The sequence below is a fragment of the Calliopsis andreniformis genome, chromosome 4, assembly GCF_051401765.1.
Source record: "Calliopsis andreniformis isolate RMS-2024a chromosome 4, iyCalAndr_principal, whole genome shotgun sequence".
Taxonomy (NCBI): domain Eukaryota; kingdom Metazoa; phylum Arthropoda; class Insecta; order Hymenoptera; family Andrenidae; genus Calliopsis; species Calliopsis andreniformis.
This window is the reverse complement of record NC_135065.1, coordinates 7,706,599-7,719,663: the sequence shown is the minus strand read 5'-3', so window position 1 is coordinate 7,719,663 and position 13,065 is coordinate 7,706,599. Positions and strand designations below refer to the sequence as shown.

The 13,065-nt window shown below is 42.6% G+C and overlaps 1 protein-coding gene across 7 annotated transcripts in view; it reads left to right on the top strand.

The window, feature by feature from the left end:
• LOC143177829 (uncharacterized) overlaps nt 1-13,065 on the top strand; it is a 72,545-nt gene that overhangs the window by 28,607 nt on the left and 30,873 nt on the right. For 3 of the 7 annotated variants that reach the window (XM_076376057.1, XM_076376056.1, XM_076376058.1), the window contains exon 2: nt 12,270-12,335. In XM_076376057.1, the coding sequence (XP_076232172.1) occupies nt 12,270-12,291 (22 nt within the window). In that variant the 3' untranslated portion in view covers nt 12,292-12,335. Of the gene's footprint in view, nt 1-4,961; nt 5,104-5,136; nt 5,317-7,189; nt 7,312-8,412; nt 8,543-12,269; nt 12,336-13,065 lie in introns of those variants that run through there. The other 4 variants (XM_076376059.1, XM_076376055.1, XM_076376054.1 and 1 more) reach the window with 4 other exon arrangements.

Here is a 13,065-nt window from a genome sequence, read left to right as displayed (position 1 = left end):
TAAACAATTAAAACCTGAATGGCTCTACAGAGCGAGGCAGAAAGCAATGGGTTTCGACGCCTAAACGACGGCGGCGAGTTTACGCAGAACGAGCGAGGAACGAGCATCCAGGATCTCGAGGCACCTGACGTTCTGAGGTTTTGCACCACGAAGAGGAAGAAGAGGTGCACGCAGCGCGTGGACTTGGCGGCGCTCAACTTCGCTCGGAATTAAAAGCTGGCCGGTTCCCCTTCTGTTTTTACGGTCTGGTGGCCCGTGTTGTGAGAGGAACTCTTTGAAGATGCCGTGAGAAGCCTTTCACCGAATCAAAAGGATGCCCCAAGTAGCTAAACTTTCGTTCTCGTTGCGGGTTTCATCTCGCTCCGTCGAACCGGGCCAATTCATCAGCAAGGGTATTATAAGCTTTGTAAGTCTCGACTGGTAGACCTTAAACAAGACTCCGATATCTTCATAACGAACTTAACGTTTTTGGGCGATTTTTAGGACTAAGTGGGAGAGGTAGGTTAGAATTCAGGGTTATTATAAACAGCCAATGTAGAATTTTAGGGCGTATAAATATTTAGTGTGAAATTTCGGCTTATCTCTTCGAGAATCCATGTAGAATTTAGGTAAAATCCAGGTAGAATTCAAGTAAATTGTGAGTAGAATTCAGGAAGAAGGTAAATAGGTTTTAAGTAGAATTCAAGTAGATTTTAAGTAGAATCAAGATAGAATTCAGGTAGAATGAAAGTAGAATTTAGGTAGAGCCTATGTAAAATCCAGCTAGATATCAAATAAAATACAGGTAGAATCCATGTGGAAGGAATTACATAGATTTTGAGTAGGATTCAAGCAAAATTCAAGTAGATTTCAGGTAAAATTAAAGTAGAATCCAGACAGGATTTAAATAGTGTCCAGGTAGAATTAAAGTAGAATCCAGGAAAGTTTTAAGTAGAATTTAAATATAATCTACTTAGAATCTAAGCAAAACCCATGTAGATCTCGCCACGAAAAAAAGTAGTACAAGTCTACCATAGAGTATTCCCATACTCACACATACATACTGCAGTCATACACCAAGCTTCTACGTATATTATTTCAAAGTAGCTTCAACCAGATTTCAAATTCGATAGCACCTTTCAGCCCAATTACCCTCCTCCATTCAATCCAGCGTTCCAAACAACAAACCTCCGCAAATAACAGGTCACTCTCGCTGCCGATTCGCCTGGCGAACGACGTCAAAGATTCAGATCACTGAGAGCTAGGTTCGAGAGTAAATTGACCGCGTATCGCGCGTTACGCAACGTTGCGGTGATTCGCGCGATAGCAGCGTGCATAATGTGACACGATATCGGGGACGAATTCCAGGCGACTCGGCGGCTGTAATCGCGTCAGGAGCGTCGTGTTTTATCCGCGCCGACAGAAACGGGACGGCGAGCCATGTTGGCGACGAATCGAAGCATCAGCCGCGAGATAGGATTGCGTTATGGTTCGTCGGCCTCGAACACTCGGATACGGAAACTGCAGCTACGAGGCCATCATCGTAATCTATGTTCCGACGAACTCAATTTGATCGCGCGGAAAATCGACGAGGTTCGAGCCACGGATATTTCGAAAACGAACGCCTATTGGATGGCGATGGTTTAATCATCATCAGGACGTTTCTCAATCACTGGTATTTGCTTGTCCTTTCTTTCCTAAGTTATTTGATGCCTACGAAAATACAGGGCGTTTCAGAAATACATGTCAATGCTTCGAAAGCTGAATCTACCTTTACTGTGGTTTCTGCATGTTATTCAGTTGCATTGAATAATCAGTAAATTTGAAATGGCTTCAAAGGTAAAATTCTGATGGGTGACGGATACTTTCGAACTTTTTCTTTAATTATTCATAATTTGAAAAGCAAGGTATGTAGGACATGTAAAGGAAATATTTTTGTAGGAAATATTTCATCCGTGGGAAATATTTTTTACTTGTTTTAGGGGTGTAGATTCAGCTCCTGAAGTATGGACATATATTTTTGAAATACACTGTCCATTTATCGTTTGAGTACTTTGTATGTCAAATGTGTGCTTCATAAAAATGTTCTAATATATTCAAAATATTCAAGACTTCGTTTTATTTGTGTCGTTTCTTAGCAGTGGCAAATGAAGAACTTAATTTAGTGGAGAAGTAAAGAGTTTTAATTAGACAAGTTTTAGGTATCACAAAAAAGTTAGCTTAGAATGTAGGTAGAAGTTATACAGAATTTGTATACAATTTAGATAGAACTTGTAAAAACTCAGCATATAGAATTCATTTTGAGTTAGCGTAAAGTTTTCGAAACTCAGTCTAAAGTTTTCTCCTCAATATGAAATATTCAGAAATCAATATAGAACTTAGGCAGAACTAATTAATTAAAAATCTGTATAAAACTTCGGTAACGTATTCAGAATCTCTATAGAGTTCAGGCACTACTTAGGAGAAGTCAAGTAGATATAAATATTCAAGTAGATTTTCGACATCAAAATCTCCAGAAAATCGTCCACTATTAACCATAATAATTGTTTAAAGATAATGAAAAATACATAGTTAGAAGTCTTCCTCAACGTGAGTGTCTTATATCTCCAAAAAATCTACTGTCTTCACCCTGCTCCTTAACCACAAATCTCCTTTACACCTCCATCTTCTGAATCCCTCCTACTCAAATCACACCATCACTGAACACACTTAATATCATCCCTAATGAAATTTGACGCAGCCCTAGGAAAAGATTAACGCAGTGAACGTCAGCAACAGTGAACTGCCGTCGCCAGTTGATCCAATTTGAAACGAACTTTCGTCGAGCAATACCCGACGAAATTATCCCGCAGGGTTCGTAAGTTCAGCGGATTTAAATCGTCAGGGGACAAGGTATTCTCGCCAGTACAATCTCGCCGATCGATGGTACGGAACGCGAGGGCGACCGACCTTGAGTAGAGAATTGACGCCCGCGAGAGCCAACATTTTCACCCTCACGTTTTAACGAGACGACGAATATGGGTCAAGCGTAGGGTTGACGGGGGGGCGGCATTAACCCCGACCAGAGCGCAAAAAAATTCCCTTGTGAGAGCGTCGGCGCTGCGAGCAGTTCGCGACGTTCGTTACCCATTGACCCAACCCTGGACGAAATTGAATCGAGCGTCTCGGTCTGGGAACGAGACAGCCGAGGGAAAGGAGATTCAGAGGGTAGAAGAGGTGTCCAGGTTCGAAAGGAAGCGAAACGAGAAGCTGGAAACGTAGCTTCTCCCGCTGGATCTATGATAGAAGGAAAGAGGGTGAGTTAATACCATCGACACCGGGATTCCAATTAGCCACTTTACTGATTTCCTTTCTGAGATATCGAATTGACTAATTTCCGCCCTCTCGGCTGGGAGGAAAGGTTCCATCAAATGAAAGTTCCTTGATGTTTCCTGATACCTTTCCTTTGCTCGGGGAAGATCTGATAAGGCCTCGATCTTCTATCAGTATCAATTTAGCTTGCAAGGAAGCGGGGGCGCTGACTATTCGAAAACCTCGACCTTGTTGTCGCTGCTTGCTAATTCCTGTTTTATGCACCGTCTCGGAGTTAGGTAATGTTCCTGGTCATTAGCGTTTGAGTCAGCTAGGATGTAGATTCTGCGACAGCAACTCCCACCTAGGAGGCATCCTCCTGAATAGCTGAGTCACTCGTAGTCAGTGGTAGCCCTAGCTCGCGAACGATCCCTTGGCCTGTGTACACAGAGGCCCCCGTCCAGGTCCTTTGACTACGCGAAAGGAATTCCCCAGGCATGGCTGGTTATCGATAGAATGCGCAGAATGTTGGAGTGACGCGGTAAACTTTTCTCCGCTGACGTCGGCCCAACGTAATAATAAATGGAGGCGCGAACGAGGACTCTGTTTTCTCTGCAAGCAGCTTCTCCGAGCTGATAAAAGACGCTCTCGTGATTTCTGGGGATTGGCTTGTTTGGCGACCCGCCTTCGGGGCTGTTTGCAACGTCGAGATTCTGGAAATAATTTTCAAGATTTTAATACTGCGCTACTGCGAGGTATTTGTTTAATAGGTTTTCGAGAAAAATGGCGGGAGCTAGTGAAGGGGGATGAAGTTTCACTTGATAGCTAATTTGGAAATTCAAAAGCTCCAGTTTTTTTAGAATTACTTGCGTGTCTGATAAGATTTGAATATGTGTGACTACATATTTATTTTAAGGGGTTTTAAAAGTTACATAACTTTTGCAATTTTTATTATTGCGTGTTAAAAAAATTGTTGATTATTCTGTAAACGCGAATAAAGAAGTGAGCGAAATCGTCGTATTAAAAAGTCTCATGGTTTCTTTGGAAAAAATTCTCAAAGAGGTCTCTGTTATTCGTCCTCTCAACTGGAATGCCCCATTAAACTGTACGATCTCGTTGCTATTAATTAATTGCTACAGTTAATTGGTGGAATGATCGACAAACAATACATTCCCCCACCTCGCATTCTTCGAGATCCATGTAGATAAATGGAAGACACGTGACCAATTAAACGGATATCCGATACAGCAGTGTTAATTGCGATCCAGTCACAATTATCCTCTAATTACTCCACGAGTCATGGCCGCCGTGTAGCGATTCGACGTTTCTCCAATACCGTGTGAACCTTAATCTAGGATCTGGCCCGTGACAATAGTCAGTCGGAAACGCCAGTCTACAAATCATGATCTCGTCCGCGAGTTATCAGATAAATCGATGGTAATTATACAAGATACCATCGAGAACTACCATTGTCCATTTTTACCCAGCCGACGGTAGGAGTATATTTCACGTTTGATTTAACGCTGTCTCGGCGTTTCGTTCAGCACGCGACCCGACGCGGCGCGTAAATTCCGCTTTATCTGCGTGTCCTCGATTTTCAGCCGCGGCAAGCAGGAGACGATTCCCAATGGGGATTCTCCGTTGCCCGCGATAAAGTACGATTTTCCAGAGTCTCTATTTCCATTTTGCAGGGAACTCGTGCCGCAAAATGCGACGAGAATCAACTCGATTGCTGGTCTTGAAGGAGCGACTACTCGAAACGAAACTGGTCACCACAGTTGGCTTTTTTTCGAGCTGCAGTTTTCTGAATGCTAAGGGGACCGTGTCCTAGTTAGGTGGTTCTCGTGACGAATACAGGGACGGAGCAGTCGTATAGTCGTGGTGCAATCGCGTGAGTTTGCGACCTCTCGGTGACCCACGAACCGAAACTCTCGAAAGTGTAAAGACGGGGGATATCTCTGTGTCGGCTTAACGAGAGACGAGGGAGATTCTGCGGAACCATCCTAGGACTTAGCGGGAATTAGTGGAGCAGTCAGGTAGAACTTGGTAAGAATGGTGCAGAATTCATCAATACATCACCTTTTTGAGGTCAGGTAGAATTTATTAAGGAATGTGGTTAAACGAATGGGTTACAGGCGAAACTTGTTAAGGGTTAATGTAGAATAATGGGAGAATTTTAGTAGAATTCATAAGCAATTAATGTAGAATTGAAATAGAAGTTGGAGAACAGTGTAGAAATTCTGATAGAAGTGGCCAACAATTTATGTAGAATGCAGGTAGAACTTATGTCGAATTGTAGAATTTGTACAGAATACAGGTAGACATCAGGTACAAGCGTAGAATCTGTGCAGAACGTAGATAGAACTCATGCAGAAATGTAGAATCTGCGTAGAATACAGGTTAAACTCAAACTAAAATTAAATACAAGCAGTAGAATATATTTAGAACTCAAGTAGAATTCATTAACAATTAATATACAGCACAGTGGACCTTAAATTACACTTAGGTAAAATTCTTCAGTAAACAGTGTAGAATCCAAGTAGAATTCTTTAAAAATCAATCTTAAACCCAAGTAGAACATAGTCACATCTACTCCAGTAGTCTTCAACATCAATAGAACTCATCAAGGATCACTGTAGAATTAAAGTAGATTTGTTGTACAATCAGTCAACAAGATATAACGAGTATCAAAGCTAACTCGCTTCAAAGTGCAATTTTCTATAATCCAAAGGAACCGCGTGCCCCTAGGTGGTCTTCCTAGCAAAACCAGGAGCTGAAATTTTCCTCTAGTCCCAGTGCAATCGCGTGAGTTTGTGACCCTACGGTGACCAACGCTGCGGAATTTTCGAAAGCGTAAAGACGAGACGTTTCCCTATCCGCTTAACGAGAAACGAAGAGGATACACAGCTGCGAAAGCATCCGTGGAAACTGACCACCGTGACGCTGTGTTTGGTTATGTCGCTTGGCCGAGGACAAGACCGCCTGCTGCTCTTCAAAGAACTGGAATGCTAGTCTGAAAATCCTGTTCCTCTGGGACACGCGAGATAACTCCTATTTGAACGCCAAACTTGCTCGTATTGACTGTTGCCAGCGTTTTCTCTGAGTTAAAACTTGCCGACTTCTACAATCGATTCGTTTTAGCTTCCTTTCACGAGACTCAGGCAAAGGCAGCCCTTCGATGGCGATCCTCGTTTAGAATCCTATCGCGGTAATGGGGTTGGCTTTGTTTGATTGCATTTTGTTCTTCATCTACTTTAGCTCTAATTCGCATTGCGAGCTCCTCTCGCGCGTGTGATCTTGTTCACATTGTGGGCTGTTTCCTAAGTGATCAATTTTGTAAATCACTCAGGTTGTTTAGTGTAGGTAAATTTATTTGTACTGAATAGTACTTGAAGCATGTATCTGCAAGTAGTATGAAAGAGGATTTCTCTGACAGATAAAGGAATATTTATTTGTCTAAAATTAAAGTCGATGTGATGGTTTTTAATTATCTGTGGGATACAGAGAGGATCAGTGAAGGCATTGAACGAGGTTACTTAGACATGAAGAGGTAACTAAGTGTACCTAATGTACCTAAACGATGTCAACAGTGTGGCTAACGATGAGGCCCTTTAAACGATCGCGTTTCAGTGGAGGAGGCACTGGTCTATCCACGAACAGCAGAGATTATTGACGCCAACGATTACACGATGATCCCTCGGCGAGAGAGTCATCAGAGTCAATGAACGTCGATTATTGCCGTGAAGCTTGTAAACCGAGGTGCCTTTCATTATGCCAATACTACATCGCGCGTTACATCAGCATGGCCCCGAGCGTCCTGTCAGGACGCCGAAATAACGAGGTTAATTAGTCCTCGAGCTCGGTCTACTCGAAATCCTTCTATTAACGTCGTCAGCTGTGAATCCTATTACCGTTCCAGGGCCGCCGACCTTTCGTCGAATCGTCGACTATTACTCCGCCTCGCCTCAAAATAGTCTGCTGGTTCTGGGTCCAGGGTCGCTCGAGCCATGACCGAACAGTCACGTCGCGCGAGGCGCGTGTAAATTCGATAACGAATTTAATTGGCGACCGAGGCGCGTGCAGCGAAACCAGAAGACCCGCCTCTGTAATGCTGTTCGATGCTCGGGGAAGTTGAATCGAAGCGAGAACGCTTTGGGTATCTTGGGGAGGCACGAAGGTGCATCAGCTGCGAAGTGGATGATTGACACCTGTGGGTATACAGAGTGCTGAGCGAGGTAGGGATTTAGGAGACTTTGAAGATGATTTTAGTTCGGGTTATGTAGACGTTAATAACTTAAAGACTACGCGTGTTCTTTGACGCACATTGTGCCAATTAGGGATCATTTACGTTTAGTGGTGAAGCAGTAGCGTTTACCTCAGGTGGATCTCTACGCGAACTCAAGTGGCGTTTATTAAGAACACGTGTAGAATTATGGTAGAACTTTCGTGGGGCTCATCAAGCATTAGTTCAGAATTGAAATTGAAGTCAGGTGGAGCTTGGATAGATAGATCTTATGAGTTAGTGTTGAATTCATTGAGAATCAGAGTAGAATCAGGTAGAATTTAAGTGGAACTTGTAAAGGATTAGTGTAGAATTTAGAGCTGGAGTTCATAAAATATTGGAGTAGAATTTAGGTAGAATTCTTCGAGAACTCACATATAATTCAGGTAGAACTCTTCAAGCATGACTGTAAAATTAAGATAGCAAAGAATATGTGTAAAATTCCAAGTAGAACTTAAGTAGAACTCATAAAGAACTAGGTACTATAAAACACCATTAGATGAAATTTACTAAGAAAAGATTACTACAGGATTTAAGTAGAACTGATCAAGAACAAGTGTAGAATTGAAGTAGATCTTGTCAAAGAATAGTGTAAATTTCATATAGTAGAATGAATACAAACAAGCAAATAATGTTCTACCTGAACGTAATAGTAAGTAGAATTCATCAAGAATCAATAGGTAGATGCGTAGAACCCAGGTAAAATTCTCTGAGAACCATTGCAGAATCTACCTACCTAGAACTATTCAGAAATTATTGTAGAACTTAAAAATCATTCACAAAATCTGGATAGAACTTAAACAAACCCCAGAAAAAATAATTTCTCAGAAATTCACAATAACCTCCATTCACGTCCACAGGCCAAAGCCCTGTATCTCAACAAAGGACACGTTGTAGAGCTACTTGGACCCAAGTCAGGTTCCAGTCCAGTGTCTCCAAGACGCGTGCGATCGGCCTGCTCCGCGTCCACTGTGCACCCACGATAACCAGGTTAATTAGTTCACGACGCCTGTCGCCGGTTCGTCCTGCTCCTGAATAATTTATCGACCTGTGGCAGGCGCGTGTGGACACGTAGACTACATCTCGCTGGCCCACGAGGGCTGCATGCACGTGCACGCGTGCACGCTGTGGTCGTCTCCTTAGATCCGTGGAAAATTGTTTCGCTTAATTAATTAGCTCGACCGCCTTACGTGTTTCCCGATAAACTCGTTAGCTCCAGGGCGGAGCCCCGCGAACTACAGCCACCCTGTTCCACCCTTGATTAGAGGGTTGTTCGACATTATCGGGGAGTGAAATAAACTGTCTCTGTCTGACGCTAGTATCGCTGAACTCGGGTTCCACTACTTGCCTGCTCCTACTAGAAGCCTAGTGATTAATGTGTTTCACTACGAAGGGAAAGAAGATCGTTAGTAGTTCAGAAGCTCAGTTTATTACAACTTTAAGACACCATTAGAAGTATGATGCTTTCTCTAATTACATATTTCCTCGAAGATAAGGAAGTCTGTCTTATCGATGAGGGATCGAACCTCGAAGCCAAACGAAGGCTCGACTTTCTTGTCAGTTCTCTTTCTCGCATCAATTCCGCGAAGTATTGACTCTGTTAACCATCTGAATCTTGGCATCTTCGAACAGAATTCTTATTTACCAAAGTTCCGAAGATCTTAATTTCCTCGGGCGGGGTTGAATCGAACCCCTTGGGAGGTAGATAAAGCGAGGTAAAGGGGTCATCCGAAACTTTTAACCGATCTCGAGATACGTCGAGAGCAGAGCGGGCAAGCTTCTCCCAGCAGTCGATTTGAATGAAAGCGCCTGGCTCGAGTCGAGTTCTACCAGCCTCGTCTGCTGGATGTTTAATTTCAAAAAGAGAAACGTACCCTCCGCCGATGCGTATCAATTATTTCGCGACCGTTTGCTCGTCATCGATTTCCTGTCACTCGGGCTGCCTTATTTCAGAATCAACTGGATCCAGCGGGTACGCCTCGGACAGTCGCGGGAAATGAAATTATCCAGTGCGTTAAAATATGGCTCCCGCGACTGGGCTTCGTGTTGCCGTGGAATAATTTGAATTATGGCTGTCCTGTTGCTACCTGGAAAACAGCGACCTTCCGCGAATGCACTTCGCGGAACTTTGAAAGCAAAATGCAAACTTCTCTTCGTTATTAATTCTAGGCTTATGATTTTTTTTTGCAATGTGGCCTGTGGTCTATTAGTGGATTCGTTGTTAAGGTTACTTAGGTGGCTTGTGTCCTGAGATGTTAATTCATCTACACAGGCTAAGTACACCATCGTTCAAAAATATTAGGGCACTTGTTCGATCATATATATGTATTTGGAGAAAGGTTTATAGTCAGTAACAAAGTGCACGTGAAGTACTTCAAATTTGTGTGAAATGTGTCTGACTCAGAACTTAATCTACTGTCAACATGCACTAGTTTGGTGAGACGCATCAAAATCAGTAGAATATGCCTGTAGTCAGACATAGTAAAACCAGTAGAATAAGTCTCAAGTCAGACATAGTAAAACTAGTAGAATAAAGTTCCAAGTCAGACACGTAGAGCTAAGTAGAATGAGGCTTAAGACAGACACCGAGAAATCAGTAGAATGAGTTCCAAGTCAGACACAGTGAAATCTCATCTTACTTTAGCATGCAATCATTCTTAAAATTTCTGATTATTGACAATTTATATTGTAAAATAGAAGTTCATTGAAGATAATAAGTGTCGTAATAATTTTGGACAAGAATATATGTGAAAAACAGGCTAGTGATTTTAATCAGCAACGTGGCACACACTAAATCTGCGGTTAATGAGTTTCAGTTTGATCTCGTGGACCTCAATTAACACATACACTCAGGGTTCTCTAAAATCGTGGCTTTGTCTTAATGACTGCCTGGGACGTTTGCCAACTAAGGGGATTAACCTGAACCTGGACTCTATGGAAAGCTACAATAGTCTAAAATAAACGGGAGAATCAATCTTCGGCAAAAGCTAGTCCTATCAGCCTGCAAGTACCAAATCCTCACATCCATCACACTATCAAGGTCTCTATCATACACTGCTGTATCAGGATGACCGATTAGATGCGAAGCTCACGGAATACAAGAAGTTCATGATGGAAACCACCTCCCAGACAGGCTCTATTAGTCCTTCTCCCCTATATCCAGCGCAGACAATCGATTTGCACGTCAAAATCGCCATAAACTCCCATCAGCAGTCTCTAAGTTCATCTTGTTTGAGCGCAGTTCATCAGCCTTTGGCCTCTAAGCCTGTCTCTTCTTCCATGATATATAGACACTGTGGATTCCCGCAGTAGAAGCCTGAGCTAATTCATCTTCGACGAACGTGGCGATCTGCCTTTAAATTCATAGACCTGAGCGTTTAACAGTCGCGCCAGATTTCTTGATGCGGGCGGTATCGCCCTGGCTGGAATAATTCGTAAGCTCTAATAGTGGAGGCTCTGCTGTGTCCAGCTGACCAAATGGAAGGTTGCACTCTCCGCAAACAAGCCAGAATGCCCTAGGGTACCCCACGAAGTGTTTCTATGGGCATAACAATACGATTGCAGTACGATATTCTTCTGACTGTTGTGTGCTCGCGCATGTTGGCGCAGTCTGCTGGAAAAGGAGGATTCGTTGGTAGAGAAAGAAGATGAGGATTTCATAGAATTCGCTGAATGACTTCCCAGAGGACTTCATGGAGAGAATAGTTGTATTTTGAAGCTGGTTATTGTGCTCTCCGAGGGGCGATTCTAATTGGTCTGCAATCGCGCAAGGATTTTAAGTTCACTTGCTCGCGCGAACATTTGGGGCGGAAACTGCGCGCCATAATGATCAGGACTTGGCTGAAATTGCTTTAAATATTTGAATGGACTTGTTAGCGACCTGGTATTCCTAGGGCAGTTCTAACTTGGAAACTAGAGGAACTGAGGAGTTGGTAAGCTGAAGTTTCGAATAGGAATTTCATTGTTGGCTGTTGACTTTTAAAGTCAGGAGAGTCTCAAAAGAAGCTCTGTTCCGAATTAAAAGAAGATCACTCATTATGAGTGCTTTCAGAGACCCTCCAAGTCGAACAGTGCTTCGAAATGGCGCAACTGGCTATCAACATGCGTCTATTATTCACTAATTCAAGTGATTATAATTTAATTGAATTTTAACAGTCTACGAAAAAACCTCGATTGAGGAATCTCATAGAATGTAGCAATTTTCTGTTAACTGGTTTGGTACTTCCTAGTTGCATCAAAGCCTGTGTTATCCCCTCAGGATTCCTGAGGCATAAATCTAGACAGCACCTCGTTAGCCCTTCGAGCGATTAGCGAATAACGAGCATCGATCGAGAGACGTTATCAGTTGGCTCCTCTAGAATAACGTTGATTCGTTTCAGACGACGTTCTCATTTCGCCCGATCGCCATCGTTACGCGTAACGTGAATGTGAATCGAGCTGCAATCGAAGCAAACTCTCAACCACCGACTGTATCACCAGAGACCATCAGCTGCCAGATCGAATAATAGTCTTGAAATTCGCTGTTCTCCCTTGCGGATCAGTTCGACGACTCCTCGTTATTCTTCTCACTTATTACGAGCACGGTTATAACTCTGGCGAGTCGTTAGGAACCGTATTTTGATTGGAGGAAGTAGAACGAGAAAAGGAAGTCGTTTTGCCTTTAGTATCTTTTATTGGCCTGACGGTTATTAAAATATCGAATATTTTTCTGTTGCAGGAAGGAGGAAGCTGGTCGTTAAAACGGGGTGAGGGAGTGTGGCCGATCGAGAAGCGTCAACGAAATGTGAGTAGTTTCATTTTAATTCGAAAAAAACAGGATTAAATTACATGATCTGCACTTGAGGCTATTCATGGGGAAATGTTCTCATGAAGATAAAAATAATGACTGGTTTGCTAATTACCGTAATTTGAGTAATCTGTATTAAAACTGAAGTTAACATTGTCTGTATTCACATCAGTTATTTACACTCGTGAGAGTATCATAGTACAGTTGGAAGTCTTCAGAGATAGCAACTCCTCCACTTGCACCAAAATTTACAAAAACTCATAGTATTTTCTCGACTTATTTAGAACTTTTGCTGTTTAGAGTTTTGTCTACATGCACTTTAACTCACATTTTTAATTAAACCAGAGTAGTCTACCATAAACATGAGTCGACTTCATGAACGTATCCTTGTGCATTCCTGAGTTGGCTACGATCTCAAACAATTTTGCGTCATTGTTTTACACATCATTTGGATCCTAAGAATTCCCTGATGTAGGCCCTTGACTATAGTACATACTTTTAACAACCGCGAATTAAGGGAAAACAGAAACGAGCACGTCTGTTCAGACGCGTTCATTAAAACTGCAACCGTGCGACTTTACGCGCTTCTCAGAGTGGCTGACACTTTTTATCGCGACAAGTCGACGTTCCAACGTAGATGATTGCGCGGGGAAGAAGGGAAGGAAACAAATTTGACCGCCACGGTTTCTGTTTTCGCTAACGTCGGCTAAAAAGAGACGGATTTAAT